General features: G+C 40.8%; 2 protein-coding genes across 3 annotated transcripts in view; one reads left to right on the forward strand and one right to left on the reverse strand.

The window, feature by feature from the left end:
• Window positions 1-24,770, forward strand: part of LOC120546813 (centrosomal protein of 128 kDa) — a 113,889-nt gene that overhangs the window by 3,394 nt on the left and 85,725 nt on the right. The window lies entirely within an intron of this gene.
• tshr (thyroid stimulating hormone receptor) lies at window positions 145-24,752 on the reverse strand. Its single transcript, XM_039782028.1, has 10 exons — window positions 24,307-24,752; window positions 15,572-15,643; window positions 14,281-14,355; window positions 11,225-11,299; window positions 10,309-10,383; window positions 9,468-9,545; window positions 8,757-8,825; window positions 6,287-6,364; window positions 3,467-3,655; window positions 145-2,452 (listed from the first exon to the last, which is right to left on the reverse strand). Exons 1-10 carry the CDS (start codon window positions 24,474-24,476, stop codon window positions 1,000-1,002), a joined length of 2,334 nt encoding a protein of 777 aa, XP_039637962.1. The 5' UTR covers window positions 24,477-24,752; the 3' UTR covers window positions 145-999.

The raw sequence follows: 24,770 nt of genomic DNA on the forward strand, positions 1-24,770 counted from the left end.
CTTGTGTTTACTTTTGTAATTGGATCACATGCTCTCGGGAGATGAGGACGTGCCTCTGCAAACTTTGCTTGATCAATGTGAAAAAAAGGGAAAGTAAAAGTATTTGGTATCATTAAAAAAAAAAACTCACAATAACACAAAGAACACAAGTACACAACTATTTTTATGAATCTACGAAAGTGATACATCAATTTTGTTCAGGTATAAGCCACATAAAAGTACAATTTTAGTGTCCACTTTCCAACATCACAGAAGTACTGTACTATACCTGTCCATGTTTTCTTTTCAGTTTCAGGGTTAGGGTTTCAGGTTAACAGACAAAAAAACACCAATGTGTCCTGTTTTCATCCATAAATCATCAAACACTGTCGGGTATTGACATTATATCCAGAGGTATTGATTAGACAATAATAGATGCAGTGTTTTTACATTTAAAAACATTTAAAACAAGTTTTCACTGTGAACCGCACTGAGCCAGCAGGCTGTCCTTTAACAAAATAGCCAAGAATGAATAGAGCGACTTAGGAAGGTCTTATCGCAGGAAAGTTTAGTTTTAAAGATCTGTCATATTTCCTTATATATCAATGCTAGACTGTGCAGAGGTAAAACTAAATTAAAGATACTGAAAAATCGTGTGTGTGTGTGTGTGTGTGTGTGTGTGTGTGTGTGTGTGTGTGTGTGTATAGTTTTAATCATTACTATATTTCCTTAAAATAATCTTTTCTTTTCTAGCCTGTCCCTCCAAATACAAAGCACTATAAGTTAGATGAAGTCGGGCTCACATTTCAGAGACACTTGATATTCTCCAACAACTGGAACCATAAAATCATCCAAGCCCAAATTGTGAAAACAGCTGAACTTGGCCTGAAAAACTAAAGCAGATACAGAATACTGGAGCTTTCTGTTAAATATCCAAACAGATCTGTCCACAAACACTTGAAGGCCTCTCCTCTCCCACCTGAACCTGTCTTGCTTTACTACTTGAAGCGGGTGATTGGCTCACGTCTTCAGGCTCTGGTTCTCTTCAGGGCTCGTCTGCTGGCAGACGGCTTGATGGCAGGTATGTCCGGAGCACTTCTTCAGGTGGATGGGCAACTCTTCCTGGCCTCTGCTTCCACCTTTCCTAACCTTATCCTTGTCTCTACGGACCTGAGATATCCCGCTGCTGCCCTTTGACGAGACCGTCTGGCCTCTGAACAGCTGCGCTCGCTGCTGACAGAGGCCCACCTTACTGAGGAGGATAAATATGTCCCCCCTGAAGGCCTTGGTGAAGATGGCGTAGAGGAACGGGTTGGCGCAGGAATTGAGCGGGTAGAACAGCACCAATAAAATCTTGGAGTTGGAGACAGTGATGAGCGGCCGGTCCAGCACCGCCGACATGGCGTAGAAGGAGATCGGCGCCATGCACAAGAAGTCAGTGAAGATGAGCACAGCCATGCGCTTGGCGATGTTGGTATCCTTGGATCCGGAGCGGTAGTGAGGGTTGTGCACCGCGCAGTAGATCTTGAAGTAGCAAGCGCAGATGACAAGAAAGGCCAGGATGTTGAGCACCAGCACGGACAAGATGAAGACCTGAGCCACCGTGGACTGGGTGTCCATCGGTAGACAGATGCTGACCTTCTGGTAACTGCTCACCCCGACCAGCGGGAGCAGGGCCAGCAGGAGGCAGAAGATCCAGCCGGCCAGCATCACGGCCGCCGCGTGGTGCAGACGCAGCTTCCGATCCAGCCGCATAGCGAAGGTGATGGCGTACCACCTCTCCAGAGTGATCACCGTCAAGGTGTAGACGGACAGCTCGCTCGCGAAGACTGTGAAAAACCCAGCGAGTCCACAGCCGGGGCCCGTCTGCCAGTCTATGGCGTGGTTGAAGTACTCGGCTCGCGTGTGGAGGTCCACCGAGGCGATGAGCAGCAGATAAATCCCCATGCACAGATCGGCGAAGGCCAGGTGACACATTAGGAAGCGGGACACGGAGAGCTTGTAGTGGCTGGTGAGCAGCACCAGGAGCACCGCCACGTTTCCCAGAACAGCCAGCAGACTCACAAACCACACAGACACTCGCAGAAAGCCGAAACCCATGATGTCCTCGCAAGGGTTGAACTCATCGGGCACCGGCGCACACGCCACCTCCTCGCCCTCCTCACAGACCACGTAATCGTAACGACTGTCAAAGTCTTGGCTGGTGTCCTCCTGGGGGTTCTTGAGGGTCTCTCCGAAACCCACATCCTCATTTGGCTGGCCACCAAAGTAGGCGTGGTAGTGGAGGCTTCCATGGAAGTCTCCTCTCCTCCAGTGGTCGGACTCTCTGTGGCTCCCGTCATTCGGCTCCTGGTCTGGGACCGTTTCCACCACGCCGTCCCCTTGGAGGGAAGGCACGCCGAGGGGCCCCACCGAGCGCTTGTGATGCTGGTCGTAGAAGGCAGTCAGGTTACAGATGATGTACTCCAAAAAGCTGAAAAACGCACACAGATTGAATCCATAAAGTAATACTGTAGTCTTAAAATCGGACAAAAATACACAGACCTGGCTTCAATGCTTACTCGCACTAAGTGTCATTTATATATCCAGTTGAAGACAGGCGATTCCTGTTTTGAGAGTCATTATTGGTCTGGCTCAACCTTCTTCCTACAATAACAGCAATGAGTGACTCTAATTATGGCAGCAGTGTAAGAAGTTATAGGTAAACACGTAAGGGAGTTGATTCAATCCCTTCCAAGATCCACACCATACAAGTGCAGCTGCCCCGCTCACTGTGGTAGATCATCCAAATACACCAAAAACACACGAGCATTCTATTGGACGCTGTTTGTCTTTCAAACACTATAGGCACACTTCTTGTGATGCCTCCACTTGACTTTTCAGAATTTTATTGATCCCCCTCAGGAAAATTGTTAAGTTGCAGTTGCTCACAGTCAAATTTAAGCCAAAAATAAGAGAAAGGGAAAAAAATAGTCAAGTGTGTGTATATAGTAACATAGCTTAAGTGCAAGAATTAAAAAGTATGTTAGTTAGTAAAAGTAAGTAAGATTGGGTTAAAAAGATTGTTTTTATACAATAGATTGCACAAAATGCTATTGAACCTAAAGTACAGTGTGAACATAAGAAGCAGCAGTGAACAAGTGGCTGAAACATGTCCGACTACAATAATGTCAGATATTGCACATGTATCTAATAGATTATTGCACCGAGTAATTATTGCACATAATTGCCCAAGAATATATTTACATTATAGAGATGTGATTATGGAAATACGTGTTGTGAGTCCAGTTTTGTAGCACTCAGAGGGAGGAGTTCTATAGTTTGATGGCCACATGTAGGAACGACCTCCCGTGGCGCTCTGTGGTGCATCGTGGGTGTCTGAGTCTTTCGCTGAAGGTGCTTCTCAGACTGCCCAGTGTGTTGTGTTTTTCTGACCCTCATAAGTACATTCGACAGATGCAAAAAGGGAGACTTGAAGAAAGCTCACCCTCGTTTCTTTTTGAGGTTTTTGAAGCCGCAGCAGTGGCTGGGGTAGGTGAGGTTGGCGATGGTGAGGTGCTTGAAGGTTTTGATGGGCGGCAGTTTTTTGAGTGCCCAGGCATTGCGCGCCTTCAGCTCGCGGATAGAATCCATACCTGTGGTTGGCAGGGAGGTGATCCCGGTCAGGGACACGTCTCTTTAAGACAGAAAGGGAATGAGAGATTCTTTAAGAAGATACATAAGATGCATTAACATAGATTTTTGTAAGACAGCTTATTAGGGCCATTGTAGGGGAATAAGGGGTTGGAGGGTAATATTCAGAGAAACAAATTGTATATTTACGAGAAAAAGAAACTGGAATATTCTGAGATTAGTGTGGTAAATCAACAACAACAAAAAACTCACGCGGTTATGAGGAAAAAAGATCTGATATTGTCGGAGATCTTAAAGTCATAAATTGTGAGATTTTTGTCAAGGAACCTTTTAAACATGGGGTTTGCCTCTTTTTATTATACATTGTATCTTTCCAAGCAGACATAAGACATCTGTGGGATACCCGTACCTCTAAATGTTTTGACTTTTCCCCCTAAAGTGCTGAGGTCGGTCACAGATGGCGCTAAGCTACGTCCCTGATGCAGGTGATGGAGTGCAATTTTTCTGCATAGCCCCATCCTGTAAGAATGCACTGACTTACTGGATGCTAATAAATAATATTGAATATTGTGCTTGCATCTGACTAACTGAAAGAATGACAAGCATACTGAACATAGTATGAACAAACATACTATGCGCAAATCCAGAGAGGAGCCAGACATGATGAGACCAGAGATCTCATAGATGGATTAAACAACACCCTCCATCTGTTTCCTCGAGTGAGCTCTTCTCTCCTTCATCATCTTTAAACTATTACATGTGCTATTTCTTGTGCTCGGCTGTCATGCCAAAGCCCAAGCTGATTGGGACAAAGACGTGCAGGGAGATTGACAATCTCACCAACATCCCGTGTGATCTTATTATTAGGACATTGTGCTGTTCACCCCCCAAGTAGAGGCCAAGTTCTCTTTTGCTTTCTTTAGTTTCCTAATGCATTAAACCTCCAAGTCAATCTGCTGATTAATCTGATTAAATAAAAGAAACAAAAGCCAACGCATTTCATATTTGCTAAGAGCTCAGTTGTTCTTTTTTAAGCCCATTTGCTCTCCCCACTTCCCTGCCCTCTGCTCTTTTTTCCTCTCATGGGGCACATTGTGTAAGGCTGTAGAAAAGAAAAGCAGCACAGACTCCGAGTGTCAGTCTGATTTTGTCATTCCCAGATGTTTAGCTCATGACCTCATGGAGGTGACCTCACTCAGGACATGCTCCTCAGTGGAACAGAGAAGGCAGACCTGCACACCAACCCCATTTATCTAACCAGACACTTAATGGCTAGATCAGAGCCATAACAGCAACTAGATAGCCGTGGTAAAGGGTTTTGGCAATCCAACACCTTTTTTTTAAAACGGGGACTCTGCTTTAAAAAGCTTGACAATGGCAAAAAACGATGACAGTATCGAGAAAAACGTCGGAAGTTTCTCCCTACCGGCCTTGCACACAATGCGTTTCAGATTTCCTGGTCAAAGACACAGCTGTGGTGGAATGATTTTTACTCTTTGATGATATGCTATCCATTTCGCAGACATGTCTCATCCAGTCGGCACATTATGAATGAGGAAATTGTTAAAATCCAACTTGACATGGTGTGAATAATGAAATAAAACTAAGCCTAATATCTATTTCTATGCACCCTTTTAAAAAAAAAAAAATGTATCATTGAAATAGTAATACTTATTTTTTCCGAATCAGTACGACATCCGGGTATTTTTGGCATACTGCAGATTTTGCTTTTGTTTGCATACTACATGCTACATTTCGGCCAAATCAGTACGCACTGCTAGTATGGTATGCGGTTTCGAAAACGGCCATTATTATTCATTTTTCTCTGAAGTATACCTAATAATATAATAACCCTCTGTCTCTTTGGTCAGTGTTTCCGGGTCTTGCAGCCGGGGACTGTAACGTGGGTGGATGGATAGATAGATAGATAGATAGATAGATAGATAGATAGATAGATAGAGCTGTGACATCACAATTGTATGGAAGTCCTGACTGCTCGTTTAAAGGCACAGTTTCTGAATTGGGGCTGTGTGCATTTCTCCGTGTATTCAGCGTCTTGATACTTTTACAGTATTTAAATAGCACTTCAATCTGCTAAATAAAAATAAAATAAAAAAAGACAGAAATCTCACTTTTTACAATATGGGAGCTTTAAGCTTGCTAATGTTAGCTAACATTAGCTATCCTTAGCTACTGGTCATACCAGACCAAGTAAGGCTGTAGCAGTAAAACCCCTGAGTGTATTGAACTGAGCAAGGGTGCGTTTTTTGCTTATGAGTGAATTTAATTTGTAAAACAATTCATGCTCTTTTTTTTTTCTTCTAGTTTTCTTTAAAGTAGGCTACATGTTGCTCCAACTACAACTAACTACAAGCACACAAATGTGTAACCAAAACCATATTCCACTAAGAACCAATTGAACAAATGTATTAATTTAATGAATTTATTTAGACAACAGATAAGGTCGACATGTTTATGTGGCAATGGTAAAAGCAAGATGAAAGTGTCAAAGAGCTATCACAAAATATCACATAAATAGATGAAACTGATTTTAAATACTGTGGCTCACCTCTTGGAGATGATTAAGTTCATAATTGATGTAAGAATTGTGTGTAATAATTACAGAGTTGATAAAAGCGGCTTAAACTTTCAACCCTTTAGATAGACTACTTACAGAAGCATGGGGCCGCTGATGGTGCCGGAAAAAGCCCTTTCATCCATCTTGTTAAGATACTTATTCCTGTGAAGGTCTCTGGACAGGAAAGCACAAAGTTAAGTTTATAAGAAGAAAATCTATCACATTTCAATCAGACTGACAGAGGCGAGCCATGGCATAATATTTTCCTAAGCCTCATCACTGCACATTTCTCTGATTATTTTCTCTCATTTCAGGGGTGAAACATGACAGAAAAAGGTCTCACTCACATTGTTGACTCAAATTATACATTATACGATGTGTCGGCATTCTCCTTAAACACACTGCACCCTCACTACACATCCCCCTGAATCCTTTAAATCTAAAAAGGATAATAGACCTGCGAGGGGTGTGTGTTTGTCTTGGTCCGGCTGCGCTGGGATCAGTTCTCCCCTCAGAGCAGATCAGCTGCCAACACAAACATCCATGTTGGAAGACTCACTAGTCACAGGCCAATGGCTTAATTAAGCTCTTATACGGATCTGGGATGTGTAGGTGTTGTAAGAGAGGAGAGGAGCCTTAAATTAATATCATTAATACCTCATATCCTGAATATGAGGGATTCTGGACCAGCAGGTGACAAGAAGAAGGAAAACATGTTGCGACAAAAGTTGAAAAAGGAAGCAATGCTTACCCGCTCTCTCGTAATTTATCCAACTGAGGCTATTGAATGTACAAGTGTAAAATGTATTTCTTCAAGTCTGACACAGATCAAGTGTGTCACTGAGTGTATGGGATAGGGGAAATCTTAATGCACACTTCCTACCCACTTTTGGGAACATATTTTCCCATGAGAACTCCAGCTTGCTAATCAAGAGCTGGGCTTAGGCCCTTTTTCGAGTACATATGAGAAGGCCTGTAGAGACCCAGCCGTGATCCCGCTGCTTTTGTAGTGCAATTTTGGGTAAGGAAATACACATGCCAGATGTCAGAAACTGTTTAATCCAGGCAAAATACTGAGCAACATAATTTTTGAGAAATGTAAGACCTCTAATTCGACGGATTTCGGTGTCCCGGTGAGAGATATTGTTATAGATAAAAAAAAAAAAACATAACCTACATAAGAATTTTATTTAAAAACACTGTTAAAACAGTGAAAAAGATGTAATAGTGAATAATAAAAAAACAACAACCTTGAACCTAATAAGTAACAATATTGGCTCATATGTCTCTGAAACTGCTGAGCAAACAAAATTGTTAAAGTTTGCCATTTTGGGAAATACACTTATTTGTTTTCTTGCCAAGAGTTACTCTGATTTTCCACTGGGCGCGTCTGTGCTGCGTTCCGGCTGTGCTGCGGTTTTGTTCGGTCCTACGCCACGCGCCATACCACACCGGGAGCGTCTCAGAAGCCGAGCGTCTTGCTGCCCGACTCACAGATAGTACTAAAATCACGTGTGTATTAAGCTAGTATCTACCTTTCACTCTAAGCACTCCTGTAATTAAACTCCATGCCTTCTCTTTCTGTTATGTCGTAACAACGCGCCCAGAACGCAGCGCAGACGCGTCTGGTGGAAATTAGGGGTTAGTTGAGAAGATTGCTACCATAGCACTCTCATCTTTGTATGATTAATTTGAAGCTGAAGCCTGCAGCTAGTTAGCTTAGCTCTACAATAGCATAAAGACTGGAAACTGCTCAAAAAGAAGACAAGTGGCAGGTCCTGAGTGTATTGATTCCAATGGGAGAAGTGAACGTGAACACAGATTATGACCGATTCTTTCGCCCCATAGTCACCAAAGTAAATATTGGACCCATTTTTCCCATGCCACATATCTCCCAAAACATTCTGACACTAACATTTTTCAGATGGACAAATCAGGAGACCTGTTTCTTTCCCAGCAACAAACTCATGGATAGTCAACTAACATTCGCAAACGCCACACATAACATATTTTCATAATGCTAAATATGGCGTTTAGCTGTGTTAATATCTTATGTTAGCAAAAGAAAATGCAAATAAATTATGCAAACATAACTCTTTATCCATCCACACGACGTTCACTACATTTATACACTTACAAACGAGGCCACGCCAATGTAGGAGACAGGAAGTGTGTACCATTTCACACTGTTGCTGCAACTTTGCGCTATTTAGTTATAGTGAATATTTGATATAACCTCCGGTAAAACAACAACTTGTTGTTGTTACACTTAGGTTTTTATACAGATTAGATGAGAGATGACCTGTTAATTAAGTCAGCTTTAGAGGTACTGGTAGGTGGATTTGTGTTACTTTTGGACAGAGCCAGGTTAGCTTATTCCAGTCTTTAAGCTAAGCTAACGGTTGCTGGCTGTAGCTTCATATTAAGCATACAGACATAAGGGTATATCAATCTTCTCATCTAACTTTCTGCAAGAAAACAAATACACATATTTCCCAAAATGTTGAATTGCTCCTGTAACAGTTGTCAAAGGAATTAAACAAAGGAGTTCACATGAAATACCTACACTTGATCTAGCTTGGTCCCATTGAAGGCATGATGTTGGATTTCTCTGAAGCCATTTCCATACAGCATCCTGGAACACAAGAAGAAGCTCATACAGTAACATCAAGACAATAGCGCTCATTAGAATTTGCCTCTTTAGGTTAACCAGTCTACTGAATGAAAATGTTGTCCATGTGTTGACGCCTTAATGCATTTCTGCGCTTCAGTGACAGACATAAGTAGGACCTACTTATTTCACATTCTATGGCGAGGCTCCATCTGCCTGTGCAATTTTGCGGTTTATAGCCCAACATTTTCTGTAACATCCTGTTTTGTGGATTAAAATTGCAATCCCTCTTCCCTCGCTCCCAAACCTAACCACATACATGTGATTGCCTGTTGTGTTGGAGTGTCTGTACTTGTTTTTGCTATTTTTTTTTGTGAGATTTAAGTGAGTTCAGAGTGAGGACATGTTTTTAAACTGAGGTCATTTTTGCCTATCCATACTTCCTTTATTGGCTATTTTTGGGTTTAGATTGAATTTAGTGATAAAGGACACTAACTATGTAGACCTATTTACTACGGTTTCCATCAAGTTCACGTTTCCCTTATGCTTTTTGTATAAAAGTGTATGACCCAACTAGACATGTAATTGCATTACGTTTAAGCAGTTCTTTTCTGTACTTTTATACATGTGCGTATGTGCATGTGGTTGCTCTTGCGAAGATCTTACACTGTCAGCACGTCGCTGGTGATGCCACGGAATGCGTTGGCCGGGATCTCAGTGATGTAGGGATGATCAACAATTTCCCTGCAAAGGAAGACGCCGAATAGAGAGGAAATGAAGTGGTGTGTTAAATAAATACCTTTTACTGGAAAGTGGCACAGGAGGAATGTACTTGATGATGATATTCTCAAGTATATGTCTCAGTAGGGATATTAAATTAGAGTTGAGGGTGATGACAATGGGTGGAGATGTTAGTCTAGATGCTCATTTAATGCAGACATGCAGAGGGTTGAATATGGGAAGGCAGACGCTTATTGACTCAAAAACAAAATGCACCCACATGCAGAAAGCACAAACTGCTTATGTATTGTAACATTTTGTATACCACTAACACACAATCACATTTGTGAAGGGATGTGATCTTTAGTTAATGAGGTTAGTGCATTTCTCTACAATAGAGATCATATTTCCCACAATCCCTATGTCCCAATGTTGCTTCTTGCTTCTTTTTACATATACAAAGGAGGATAAACATTAAGTTTAAGCTTACACAGTAAGAGGTGATTTCATTCTTTATTCCTCGTGACACTGCCAACATTATGAAAACCCAAAAGCTCTCTTTGCAGTGCAAAAACACACCCATTGTTCCTTACACAGTATAAAATATAATGCATGAAAAAGCGGCTCATCTTGCTGACAGTCTTGTTGCTTTCTGATAACAATAGTAATAGCTCTGAATGAATGTGGCAATGAACTGCTGACGTTGACACAAAGCAGTTTTACAGTAGCTAGACTGAATATTGATTAGTGTGCTCAGATTAAAAATGGTAAAGTTCTAGCCACTTACAGTATGAAGTTCATGTCATTAGAGTGGATGTTGCTCAAGTCAGGGAAGAGAGAGAGGCCGGTGTTGAAAATTCCCCTGAATAGCAATAGGATAGAAACAGTCAGGACATACAGTAAACACAACAGAAAGAAACATGGTATATGATAACTAGGGCTGGGTTAAAACAATTGATTCTCTAATTAAAATCAATCTTTGTTTGAGTGATCTCATATAGATCACTACAATCCCAGAATTGATCTTTTAATGTATACCTTTTCACCATGGATGTATAACCCACTACAAACTTTTTAGGGGTCAATTCGCAAATGTTCTCGGAGAATCTCTTTTATATCCAAGCAAAATTGGTATTGTAACAGAAATTTCCCTAACCTAATTGATATCGAATCGGAAATGTAATCGAATCAGGACCTTGTGAATCAGAATCGATTCAGAAAATCATTGACGATATCCAGCCCTAATGATAACAGTGTAACGCAAAGGTATAGCGAGCACTGCTATAAAAACAGTCCTGAAGATCTGCATTTAGTAGACAGCATCATTTAAAAACTACTATGCCAATTCATGCCATTTTTGCGACATATTTATGTGTGACACCCACACCAAAAGACCTATTGTCTGGTCACAAGCCAGGGATTCTTGAAGGACTTGAAGTAATCATGAGAGCAGGCCGAATACTTTTTAGTTTGTGTGCAGTCACTTTTCTGAACATGACTCGTACCACTGCTTTAAACTCAGTGAAGCCTGACTCATTCTTGCCCGTGCTTTACACAACATTCTATGAATAGATCACAATGTCTAAATTATTGCCAGACTTAAGCATTTTAAATATAGACCCCTCATTTTCTTTTGGATAACCATAATGTTGTCAATATGTGGAATTCAATGACAAAAAGAGCATGCAATGAAAACTACTCACAGGTATTTGAGGTTTGGGAGATTTTTAAAGGCTTCTGGGTCGATGTAGGTCAGACTTTTTGCATTACGTATCTCACTGAAAGACCGGACAAGAAAATGCACTTTCACATAAAAACAAACTCATTCAGAGCATTAGTAAATGACCAAAGTGTGTGTGGTGGCCATTATGAAATTATTTGGACACACATTCAGAAACACATAGTCATAAAACATTTGCTGACAGTGTGAAAGAGAAGGGAAACTCGGTGCAGACAGCCAGGGCCGGAAGTAGAGTCCAATTAGTGTTTCATTAGTGTTTACTCTGCTCCGCCCTGGGCTGGACTGAACACCTCTCTCTCTGCGGTCTGAAACCAGGTTTTGCTCTGGAGCGTGTGCCCTGGCCCTCCTTCACACACCGGGCAAACCACACTCTGCCCAGCAGACAGACGTGTTCAGGTCGATGGAAGTCACTGAGTGGGAGAGGTTGATCTTCCCGGTGCTGCTGTATAACCACTAGAGCGTCACCGAAATATCTGATGGTTTTATCAGCCAATACAACTAGGACATAGTCTGACATGCTCAAGCAGACTACAAAACTCCCGAGTGGCAAAGCCTGAGCCAAAGTGGTGAGGTGGAGAGTTTGAATCTTTGTCACAACTCTTTGAACTCCACATGGTCAGTCAAACAGCGCTGTTGTGAATTTGATTTCCCTTTACTTGGACTTTCTATTGACAAAGTGTGTGTGTTTCTGTGGGTGATGGGTACTCTTCTCTTTCCTCAGCCATGGTGCCTTTGGTTGGTCACGTTAACTAAGCAGTCTGAAAACATTTGCGATCTTGAATCCAGCCTTTCTAAAAACAAAAGTAGAATCGGGTTCATGTTGCCAAGGTAAAACAGTACCATCATCACATGATAGGAAAATGGCTTGCGCTGCACAAAAGTGTCCAAGATTGGGCAGATGTTGCTCTTGTGACCGAATTGTCTCTTATTTTGTTATTCACACATTGTCACAGTTAGTTGAATGTATAGTTTTTTGTCAGTGTGCGGGCCTTTTTTCAACGTCATACTTTTTACATGATATATATATATATATATATATATATATATATATATATATATATATATATATATATATATATATATATATATATATATATATATATATATATATATATATATATATACATATACAAAAAAACTATATATATATATACACACACACACACACACACACACACACACAGTATGTGGTCATCTTAAGTGTACAATGTTACAATTTTTTGTCGCTAAGGGTCTCTCAATCAAAACCATGGAGATAAATGCTGACTTTTTATGACGTTGTGAAGTTGCATGGTATCAGGGGAGTTCTTCATTGTCAACCACCATTGCCGATTAAAATGTAATGGTTCACAGAGGAGTGTGTTTATCAAAGGTTTATTTGTGACATTTCGTGACGTTTATTCATGATGTTTATTCATGTCATGTCATGCTACCGTTTTTCCCACATTGATATTTAAATTGTATTTGTGGTGGTAGCGAACTGGTTAGCGAGCAAGCAAGATTTAGTTTGTAATCAATGATTTCTGATTTGACTCCTTTTACATTTACACGTATTAATTTGATCCATAGATAATACAAACATATTGATTCATCGAGCGTCAACTACATGATTTACTTCCTGTAAATCAACTGCTGTTATTGCTGCTGTAAAGGTAAAAAATACATACTATTCTTGCCTGAGTTTTCTTCCCACAAATGAACAAAAATGTATGTACATGAAGGTTGATAATTTTTATTATATCTACATAAAAAACGGTTAGGTTTTTTGCTTAAAAACCAAGAATTCTTGACATAAGTGGTTTCACTTGATGGTGGTGTGATACAAACTTCACCCAGCCCCCTCTGAATTCTCAGCTCCGACTGCAGTCTTAGATCCACAGCTGCTGTCGGCCTCGAGCCGCCAACAGGAAGCAGAGCATTAATTTGTGTCTGACCCTGAAGGAAACCTGAGAGAGATGCCATTATCTGATGTATGGCACTACACCACACCAATCAGTGGCAAATAGGCCCCGGAGATCCAAAGTACACCGCTAGAACACTGATACAACCCTCCGCTAGCGGTTTGAATTATTGTTTCTGTCTGCATTTTGATGTCTGGAATTCGGCAGCTAATAAGAAACGACTAAAGGGAAAGGATAATTAGGATAGAAATGACAGCCAAATCACACATGCACGCACGCACGCACGCACGCACGCACGCACAGAAGCTGTGATGTATTTTTTCTTACGTCTGCTATGACAGCTAATACGAAAAGACTAAAGGGAAAGGATAATTAGGATAAAAATGAAAAATGGCACACGCACACTCACGCATCAAGTCATGTGAAATTAATTTCTGTAGATGTTAATCAGTTACTGTCTCAACGGCTACACATGCTCACGTTTTCATACAGTAGGCTAATTGAACAGTGGAAGCAAATTGGGTACACACAAACTGCTGTGTTACAAAGATGCTGTAACTTGGAACAAATCCTTCACATAGGCAGCAAGTCTTGCAATAATATATGAAGTGCTAGGAGGTGTTCTGCTGGAAGGTGTGTGGTCCACCCGGAGACTCAGCCATAAATCTCTATCCCATAATTGAGAAAAGAGTGCACCTTGCTAGACGATTTTCCCCTGAGCTGCTTTAACAAGAGCTGGAGCATGAGGAAGACGAGGAGAGAAACCAAATACTGGCCTCTCTCTGTCTGTTTAGACCAGGCTCAGTAAAATGGTCCACAAAATAAGTACTTTCACCAAATTGGATTGTTTCTCCTCTAATTTGCATGTGGTGATCCCACAACAGGGTAATTACTTTTGTCAATTTCTTGAATAGCAAGTGAGGCAAAACTGCTCTGATGAGGAGCAGTAAGTGGTGTACAGGAAAGAAATAAGCTTCTAAATGTGTTTTTTTTTCCTTGTCTTCCATTTGATGCCGGCAAGGTTCAGAATTAAGCATTTTTCTCTCCAGAGAGCAAATGGAGCAGCTTAATCAATGAAGATCGATTAAGAGCGTGCCATTTTCCTTTAGTTACTCACATGTGGGTGATTTTCCTCAGGCTGTAGAACGAGTGCCTCTCCAGCCTCTTCAGCGTCACGTCCACTGATATATATCTAAAAGAAATACACAGAGCTTACACCAAATATAAAGTACAAATTGTCTTTGTAATTTCAAAATAATGACGTTTTTTGAACCATCTGTCAAACTTACAATGTAAGAATGAAGGTACTGTAGCAGCCTGCGGGCAAAACATAAGACGTGTGTGTGTGTGTGTGTGTGTGTGTGTGTGTGTGTGTGTGTGTGTGTGTGTGTGTGTGTGTGTGTGTGTGTGTGTGTGTGTGTGTGTGTGTGTGTGTGTGTGTGTGTGTGTGTGTGTGTGTGTGTGTGTGTGTGTGTGTGTGGTGTGTGTGTGTGTGTGTGTGTGTGTGTGTGTGTGTGTGTGTGTGTGTGTGTGTCTAAAAATGATCCTAAAGGCTGCAACTCTTTCCTGAATTTATCAACCCAAGTTGCCTAAAGCCTCCAAAGTCACGGGTAATTTTACAGGTATACACCCCACATATACATTACCTAGTCATCAGTCACTCTGCTCCCATTTGTTATTACTTGGTAACAAGTACACTCTTTAAATAAACCATGAACTTGATCAACCTTAGAAATGACTAGAAAATAACACAAGATATATTCTGTTGACTTGCAGTTACTATAGGCACTTAATAAAACACACCTCAATGTTCACACACTAAAAAAGAGCCTGTACTTGAGAATCGGACTGACGTTTTGTTGGTTTTCTATCATGGAGTCTATCATTTTATCTGGATAGTGAGCAAAGAAAACTCTGGCTGTGAACACTCGTGGCTGTTTGTGGCTTACAGAAAACCTCTCATCCACCTCCGTCTCCCTTCATGCATGACTTGGACGCAGGCGTCGGAATCAGCGGCCTGGGATCAAGACTCAAGTGTATATTTTACCTCTACCCAGACACTCCACCTCTACTGGGAGTCTAAAATCACCACCCACCAAAAACGCTCTGCTGGAATACCTAGCCAATGTCCAAGCCCCGCTGTGGTTGAAGGACCAACATTCCTATTGAAGGAACGCATTAGCGCTTCCAGCTGTGATTAGGAGCCAGTGGTGATACTAACCAGAGAGCATATCAGCTGCTTTGGTGGGAGACGGAAAAGAAAAAGGGGTGGGCAGTTCGGAACTGGGATAGGTTCCCATTTTGAAAGGCAACAGGTGGATGAGAGCAACTGTGAAGGGTTTGTGTTTGAAAAGTGTGGGCCTATGAGCCTTGAATGGAATAACCCCACTGTATAAATTGCCACTCACATCCTTGAGATGTTGACCATGTTGGCAAAGGCGTCTGCTGGCAAGGATGACAGGTGGGTCTCAAAAAGCCATCTGGTTGGAAAATAAAGACAGATTTTAGTTGTCACAAACACATTTTACTCATTCTTCTAATGATTGTTTGTCATTACCTCGGTGGTGTTTGACATTTTTAAAGGAGGGAGGCTACTAGATAGTTTGGCAAATGCTCTTATTGGCTTTCTTGCAGAAAGTTAGATGAGAAGAGAAAACCACTCACATCTGTAAAGTAAAATATGTAACTGGAGCCAGCAGCCTGTTAGCTTAGCATAAACTAGAAACTGCTAGTTTGTCTAAAGGTTACAAAATTAGCTTACCTGCACCTTCATAATTAACACATTAAATCTAGTTCATTTTATCTTCTAAAAAAAGCAAAGTGTGATAAGGACATATTCTGGTTTTAAGGTGGGTAATGTGCCAGGCTATTTCCTGGGTCGTCTCTAGAGGATAACCCAAGACTTACTGAAACTCTCGAGATGATTGAGGTTAGGCATTAACCTTGAATGGTTAAGGTTAGGATAGGTCGTCGGGCAGCGACGGGTTACCGATTGATTGTGTCTAGATGGGGTTACCATCTAGACACAATCTATTTCCTGGTCTGGAGCACTTCCTGGAGTCTCCGCTGGTTGCCTGGCAATTGCTCTTGGCTAAGAAACAGTCCTTATAACCCTTCCTAAAATGACAAGTTGTTGTTTTTACACTTCAGTTTTTGTACACACTAAACAAATTAGATGGTGATTTGGAGGTGCTGGCAGGTGGATTTTGTTACCGTTGGACAGAGCAAGGCTAGTTTTTTAAGCTTATCTAACTCAAAAAGTATAAAGAAAAACTAAATGTAATACCATTTTTTTTTTTTTTTTTTTTTTTTTGAAGGAACGAGGCTTAAATCTTGCACCGTGACGTTTTCGGAGCATAATGACATACAATACGACATTGTGGAAATGCTCAAGATTCTCTTTGAGAATGAAAGTGATTCTGTTATCAAAAGTACATTTTAAATTTTTTTGTCTTTACAATTGTCCAATAACCCTAGACAAGGAAAGCTCTAAAGGTAAGAGAGGAGAAAAAGGAAAGACAGATAAAGGCCCGACAATACGTTTCAGAATCAGATGAAAGGTTTCTTTGAAGTAAATGGTGAAACAGACACACACACACACACACACACACCATTCTTGGAACATGGGGGGGAAAAAACAAAGACTTGGATCTGACTGGACCTGAGCTGGCAGCCAAATAAAACAATGTCTGGGTCTGTTTAGGACAATGTTTCAGAAAGTAAGGTTAGGTTAGGGCCTCCACATTTGGTACCCAATGTGACAGTTACATGTACACCATCAAACCAAAGGTTACGTTATGAGAAAGAAAATATTTATAATCTGATCCATATTCCGACATTTTCACCTACAAGTCAAACATTTTAGCTTGTTGCTGTTTTTGAGTAAAAGGCGGAGAAATTGTAAAAAAACAATTTAAATCTTTTTAGGAAATGCACTTTTTCGCTTTCTTGCTTAGAATTAGATGAGAAGATCAATAGCGTACTACTCCCATATATGTACTGTAACTATGAAGCTATAGCCAAAAGATGGTTAGCTTAGCTTAGCTTAGCATAAAGGCTAAAAGCAGAGGGAAACGGCTACCCTGGCTCATTGCTGGCAACTTGGCACTTTTATCTAGCGCGTCAAAATGTGTTATTTCCTTTCTGTGATCTTGCTGCAAGTTTTGTTTTGGTGGATTTGGGGAATCACAACATCGTAATAGAGGAAAGAGATTAAGATGGTAGCCACATGTGCTGATGTCATGCTATACACCAGGGCCACCCTGCAGAAGGGTGCACATTCAGACTTTGTTCCACTGCATCCTGTCTCAATTGGCAAACAGAGTATGCATCCATTTGGAAACAGGTATGCAAAGTGGCTCCGCCAAAGCCGCCATCTTCATGCACCTTTGCTTCATCAGGGGAACAATAGACTAATTCAGAGGCTGAGATCTGGCCCGTGAGTCTTAATCACGCCCTCATGGGGGGGGGGGGGGTTAGCCAGTCAGTCAGTAGACACGGGAGCACAGCACCCTGTATGCACTTTGACAAATTCAAACAAACAGAGGGACACAGAGCAGACCCTGACACCAAACACCCCTGTCAGAACCGCGCTGTTTCGCGACCACGTTCAAACTCAAATTAACCAGCATGCATTTTCTCTCAGGAGCGCGGGGAGAAGACCAATGAGCCCATCTCGGAGGCTTAAAGACAAAATTGCTCCCCCAATTTGTCATTTTGGATAGAAACCTGAGAAAACAAACAGGTTGGGAATTGAGTTTGAAGTGGGGAGAAGCCACATAATTCATAATATTACCAGCATGTGATTGACAACATAACTGTGTTTACTAAGGGCTCTGTCTCATTTTGATGTGTAATGGTCTGTGGTGACTGGTAGAGAGGGTCGGTTACATGTTCAACCTCCACTGTGATTCAATGTACAGTAAACTCCTATCATGTAGAAATGCTATAAAAAAATCCTTAATGTCTCTTCGGTCAGAATGCTTGGATTAGCACTACATAGTTCCTTTTTTTTCAATAAATTTTTCCGATCTGATCTCATCTATGAGTGCAGTGTTTTCCCTCGCTTTATGGAAGACTTAGGTGCAATATCCCCATACATTTTGTGTCTCTTTGTGAGGTTTTGCATCTCGTCGTCTTGTTGAGTCTCTTTGTCTCATTTTTGTTTTCTTTGGGGTTGTTTTGGGTCTCTGTGATCATTTGGCATCTCTTTGTAGTCGGTTTGTATCCCCTTGTGGTAGTTTTGGTCTCTTTTTCACATTTTGGAGCATTCTCACCATATCTGTGTCTAAAAATGTTGGAAAAGCTAGAGCATATGATAAATAAAAAAACACTCAAAAAGCTTAAAGATAAATCTTGCTAAAGAAGTCAGATTACAATCAGCCAATGCCCGGCTCCTTCGGCTTTCTTTGTGTTGCCATTTTAAACTCCGGTGGATTTCTGAGGACTATGGTTAAATGCTCCTCAGATATCTGCAGGGTAAATCCAGACAGCTAGCTAGACCATCTGTCCAATCTGAGTTTTCTGTTACACGACTAAAACAGCTTTTGAACGTACACGTTCCACCAAAACAACTTCCTTCCCGAGACTATTTTGCAGCCACACCGGGGCTCCGTGCAGCGCTTAGCGCCGCCCATGACGATTGTGATTGGTTTAAAGAAATGCCAGTAAATGCCAGAGCACGTTTTTCTCACATCCCGGAATGCTGTGTTGACTAGCCAGACCCTCCTGCGCAGCTCTGTGGAGGAAGGTCTGGCAAAGCGAGACTAGGTGCTGCCCAAAACAGCTCTGGTGCGGCACCTAACTCTTATAATGGCCGGGAAAACTCTGAGTGTAGAAAGAGAAAGGAAAGTGGTTAGGATAGGTGGTGGTGGACAATGATTTAGCTTTTAAATTAGTTTTATTTTATGTTTTACAAACGGTTACATTTGTTTTTGATCATAAATACGTGAGGTAATTATTCCAGAATGTGAAGGAACAGTAACACTTTCCATTACAGGATACATCGGTGCAAATGGATAGCTGGGAAAATGTCAGTATTTCCAGTAATCTCAGCTACAGCTCATCATGTTCAACGTCCCACAATTTATTTTACAATTAATCCCAGTGCTCATCTGTTACCATTCAGGAAACTGCATTAGGATTTCACTCCTCAGTCAGTTTTATTAGATGAGAGGAGAAGTTGAGGGACGACGAATATCACGAGTTATCAAATGTTTAAACTCCAATCCAGAAATTGTGAGGTTTTTGAAAGACTGGAACTGCTGTTTTTTTTTTTTTTTTCTTTTCCCTTGAAGTCTTTTTTTTCCCCGCTTAATTATTCTCAAATGGAACTCTCTGGGTGTTTGAGAAATGTGCTGTAAAAGGTAAATATTGTATTTGAATGCATCATCCAGACGCAGTCGGGAGTCACGCTACGCAGGCTTTTAAGCGTGTCTGTGCTTTCCTTTCCACCTCTCTGACTCCCAGTGACACATGGAGTAACTCACACACACACACACACACACACACACACACACACACACACACACACACACACACACACACACACACACACACACACACAAAGGACTCCAAACTCTAAGTGTCCACATATGCACACAGACACACACAGACTGCTGCTTTGCATTCACATTTTGTTTAGTAAATAAACCTTTTACACATTTTCCTCCACAAAAAAATTTCTAACCAAACTCTTGTGTAAATAAAGGAATTAGTGAAATGATTGTATTGATAAAGAAGGGTTTTAAAAAGCAATTTCACAGCACAAACCTCCACCAGTGTTAATAAAAAAGGTTTTCAAAGGAAACGTTTTGGGAATCTTATTTGCTTTCTGGCAGAGAGTTGGATGATACCATTCTCATATCTGTTCATTCAATACTTCACTAGAGCCAGCAGTTGGCTCTATTAAACGTAGCTTATAGCACAAAGACTATAAACAGGAGGAAACAGCTAGCCTGGCTCGGTCCAACCTAACCGGCACCTCTAAGCTAACTCATTACGTAATATCGTATTAGTTAAATCTGTACAAAAACCAAGTGTAAAACAACAGTTCTACAAAAAGTAGTACCCCCACCCCCTCCTTGCTTCTAGTCTTTGTGCTAAGCTATGCTAACCAGTTCTAGGTGCAGCTTCATATATAACAGACAAGATGGTATCGATCTTCTCATGTAACTCAGGAAGCAGATAATATTTCCCAAAATATTGGACTCTTCTCATGCTATTTGACCCAAAGACAAAGCTCCCGAGTCACATTTGGACCCTGCCAGAACAAAGTCAAGTCTCTTTCTATATTATGGATGTAGCGATACACTTAACTCACGTTTTCGATACGATTCACAATTTAAGTTGACGACTTTAAGTTGACGATACCATTTCCACACGTTTGTTTTACCAGGATGATCCGGAGACAAATGACTGAAAAGAATTCCTGTATTTATATATACTGCAAAACAACGGATGTATCCTCTTTTCAAAGGTGCAACTGAAATTGTATTTTATCTTAAATAACTAAAACTAAATAAAGAAATCAATAATTAGATTTCTAAAACAAATCCAACATCAAAATAACTCAAATAGAAAAAATAAATCCCTTCAATAAATGAACTAAGAAGACGGAGTGACGTCTGAAGACAAACAAGTCAAGTCAAAAGTAGATTACGGCCTAGGCCGTTTAAAATCTGCATTGATGTGATTCTTTTTTTTATCTCAACATCTGTACACCTTTTTAAATTGATTTTGAACCGATTCATGATGCATTGTTGCATCCCTACTATCTATCTTTTGTAAGCTAAGGCCTCCTACTGGCTGCGTGGCGTGAGCGTGTCAGCTGCGTGGCGTGTCCGTTTATATTTCGGCTCCCATGTTAACAGGTTAGAGCTTACACACTGCCTGCGTGACACGCGCATCTCAGGCGTGAAAACGCGTGCCTGCTAGAAATAGGACCGACGCCTATTTTTCACGCGACACGCAAGCGTGTTGGAAGCATTTCCAGGCAAAATAGAATATGAAAAGATGTTTATATGTCATTTAGACACAAGTACATTTAATAAATGACATGTTGATGTTTGAAAGTCTCTAGGTTTTGACATAAATGCAGACATAAATGTAATTTAAAATAATAACAATAATCGATTTTCAAATATTGCACAGTTCTGTCAATAAAGAACCTATTTTTTCTTTGCTGTAATCAAATCAGTATATATTTATGTTTAACATGGTATTTCATTTTATCACTGGGAAACATACATGTGTGCAGACAAGGCTAGCAGCAGCAGTAGCACCGTGTCAGATACGTTTCTGGTGTGCAAAGACATAGAAAACGCCATGCAACTGACACGCAACAGAAACGCCACGCCACACAGCCAGTGTGCAGGAAGCCTTAGTAAATGGCTAAAATCTTGGCTTCTAGCTGGAGTCAGTAGGACTGGCCTGACCCGGGCAGCAGGGTCTTTCATTCCTCAGTGTGTGTACAAGGAAATCAAATTCCCTCACGCCTCATCTGCTAGAACATCCCGCTCAATCCGCAGTCTATTTTGGGCTTATTTGGCAGATATTTTTATCAGGAGGGGGTGACAATTCAGCACTTGGTGGCATGCTTTCATGTCTCTCCATCCTCCTGGAGGGCTCTGGGTAAACTGTGGGCCGGAATGTGAGGAAATCGTAGGGGACATCGGGGCACGTGGTCAAGTGAATTGGGGCAGTGATCGGGAGATAATTTTATGTGATGGGTGCTGTTGGAGGCGATGCAGAGTGGTGTTTGGGATTGAAGGATGGAGAGGGATGTTCCAAAAAGGAATTATGATTATCATAACATAGCGCAGGACATTCTCCTGTGTTTGTGAACCCTACATCAGTGCTTATGAGGAATTTCGTGTAAGAGAAATAGTGAGAAGATTATTTTAAATTCTAGGAAGTACCGAAATGGTTATTTCCACAACATCCAAATCACCAAAAGTGATTTGAGGTTTATACAATGTAACCGTACAGTCTGATTAATCAATCATGAATGCTGATTTAAATGGAAATACCCTTTCTAACTCTTCCAGTTCTATGTTTCCACACATGCCACAGAGTCCCTCTGAAGGGCATGTGTTTCCATCACTCAAGGCCATGGCAACGAGTCGCTCTCTGTTGCATAATCTTTGCGCTGTACTTAAGCAATTTAGGAAGTGTAAAAGCCCACATTTTTCAGAGGTGACCCTGACATATTACATCATGTCGGCTCCCAGGATTCTTGACAAATCGTTGGGGGGTCTCAGATAACAAGTCTACAGATTGCACACAGATCAGCTGTTGGTTATAGATCCATTTTTTTGTGTGAAGTGCTCACAGCTAACCGAGTCATAAACAACATTCTTCACTGTAATGATGACACGTTTTTTTATTTTTTATTCATAATTTTTGTAGCACATGAGTGAAAAAAGATGTGAAACCCTGGATACAACTTGTTGCTTTTCTCCCCTTTACACTGTATATCACTGTAGATCTAGGACATTTTCTGTCATTTTATAGTTGAAGCATTTATTTGAAAGAATAATCAACAGAAAATCACAAATGAAAGTAATCATGAGCTGCTGCCAGTAGTATTAAATATTACTGTTACTGTTTTGTTCTTGGAAAGAAGAGTGGGCATACTGTGATTCCACTACAAATAGATAGCTGGCAAATAAGATGAGCCTTTCATCCGAATAGTGTGTCAATGTTAGTAGTAAAATTAGCACACTACAGTAGGGCGGTGTTTCTCAAATCGGGGTACGTGTACCCCTAGTGGTACTTTGGAGGCCTGCAGGGGGGTACGTTGTCGCTTTTTTCGAAGTCACTGTTTTCGAAGATTGTCACCTTTTCTTTGAAGTTTTTGTCGTTTGTTGTGACCTATTCTTGCCTTTCTTCTTTACTTTTTTCTACTGTCTTTTTTTTTTCTTCTAAGTTTTTGTCTCTTTTTTTCAAAGTTTCACTTTTTTCTAAATTTGTCGCTTTTTGGAATTTTCTGTCACTTTTGTCGCCCTAGTGTTGCCTTCCTTCTTTCTGTGTTTTTTTTTTTTTTTCAAAACTTTTTTCATTAGCATTTAAATGTTTTCCAGGTACAAGGCTGTTTAGTAAATCTATCGCTGACATCGCTGTATTGTTCCTCTTTATATAGACTTTTTTTTACTTTTTTATTTGCACTGGTTAGGGGGTACATGGCTTAAAAAAACTGTTCAAAGGGGTTACATTATTGAAAAAAGCTTGAGAACCACTGCAGTAGGGTATACAAACACCAAAGTTGAAGCTAAATGAAGGTATGGTGGTTCTTTTAATAAAATGTCCTAAAATACAATTAAATGAGCTGTAGTGAGCACTAAGCTTTTAATCAAACACTGAAAAGCATCCTTCTTTGTTTTCCAAAATGTCTGACATGTTTAAATACCCTGCAGCCTTCTGTGGACTCTTCTGAACTGGACATTCTGGGTTCCTTCTCCTTCTTTCTCTCCGTCTCTCCCTCCACCTCCTCTTATCTAAAAACTACAATTGCAAGACTTAGGGGGCAGTCAATAACATGTTGGTATTATTTGTTTTAGTGTAAATTTGTAATGATAGTTAAAGAGGTGAATAAAAAAACAACTAACTAAAACCCGAACCAACCACAAATAAAGAGAAAGTTGTTATTTTAACCTGTTCACTTACACATAGGCCTACCTGCTTTATTTTATTATTGTAATAATGGTGAAATAATGGTTCAGTTGTTTTTCTCTCTCACTAAAATAGGGTGCAAATTAATTACATTAGTCATTAAAACATATCTTATTTTCCAAATTATCAATTTCCTATTTATAGGTCTAGTGTTCCTTTTGATATAGCCTATTTCAAGATTGCCTACTTTTCTAACCAAACCAAGAATAAAAGGACTTTGGACAACTTTGGAACATATGCTTGTTTGTCATATAGCCCATATAATAGACTAAAAATAGGTTAATACCTTTTAAAATGGAATAACTACTTAACATCAGAGACGGCCTCAAAGTCTCTCTGGGAGCACTTTGAAGTAATATTCATGATATTATAATGGTTTTTCCCTCGGGGATAAGAGCACATTACAGTCAAAACGCATGAAAAAAACAACAGCAGAATCCCTTTTACAGATGCGTTTTTTACGCCTACTTACAGTGTATCCGTGCTTGCTGGAAACCTGGGGAGAATATCAATGTCAAAGCAGGAGATTGTGTGAGCCTTCCACTCGGAGCACTCGCAGACAGCAGGGCAGGAGTCAGCCTCCGACACGCTGCTGACAGGGAGAGTGACGAGCGTAAACAACGCACAAGTTATCACCTGCATGCTGGCGCGCTGCTCGCTTTCACTTTTCGGCTCAAAAATATCCCCCAGGCTGACTTCTGTTTTTCTTGACAGCTAGTCCTCTTGATGTCCACAGCATCAATTTGAACCAAATTTGAAGTAAGCCAGTCTAGTCTAATGATGTTATTTTATCTTTTTTGGAGTGTAATCCTCAGGTATAGGCTAGAGACAGACAGTAGAGCTGGACTCTGGATGTTCAGTTTTCTCTTCAGGGCCCCAGGAGTTTCTGTGAGGCTGTGAAGGTGGGGATGCTGTAGGACGGACAGCAACAGCTCT

Source organism: Perca fluviatilis, chromosome 18 (genome assembly GCF_010015445.1).
Source record: "Perca fluviatilis chromosome 18, GENO_Pfluv_1.0, whole genome shotgun sequence".
Lineage (NCBI taxonomy): Eukaryota > Metazoa > Chordata > Actinopteri > Perciformes > Percidae > Perca > Perca fluviatilis.

Bases quoted from the DNA above. Each gene is read 5' to 3' on its own strand.
- tshr (XM_039782028.1), bottom strand. From the start codon at position 24,476: ATGCAGGTGATAACTTGTGCGTTGTTTACGCTCGTCACTCTCCCTGTC. The intron at 3,656-6,286 runs GTAAGTAGTCTA...TCTGTCTTAAAG, and splicing joins ATCAGCGGCCCCATGCTTCT to AGACGTGTCCCTGACCGGGA. The intron at 2,453-3,466 runs GTGAGCTTTCTT...TGCGTTTTTCAG, and splicing joins AACCTCAAAAAGAAACGAGG to CTTTTTGGAGTACATCATCT.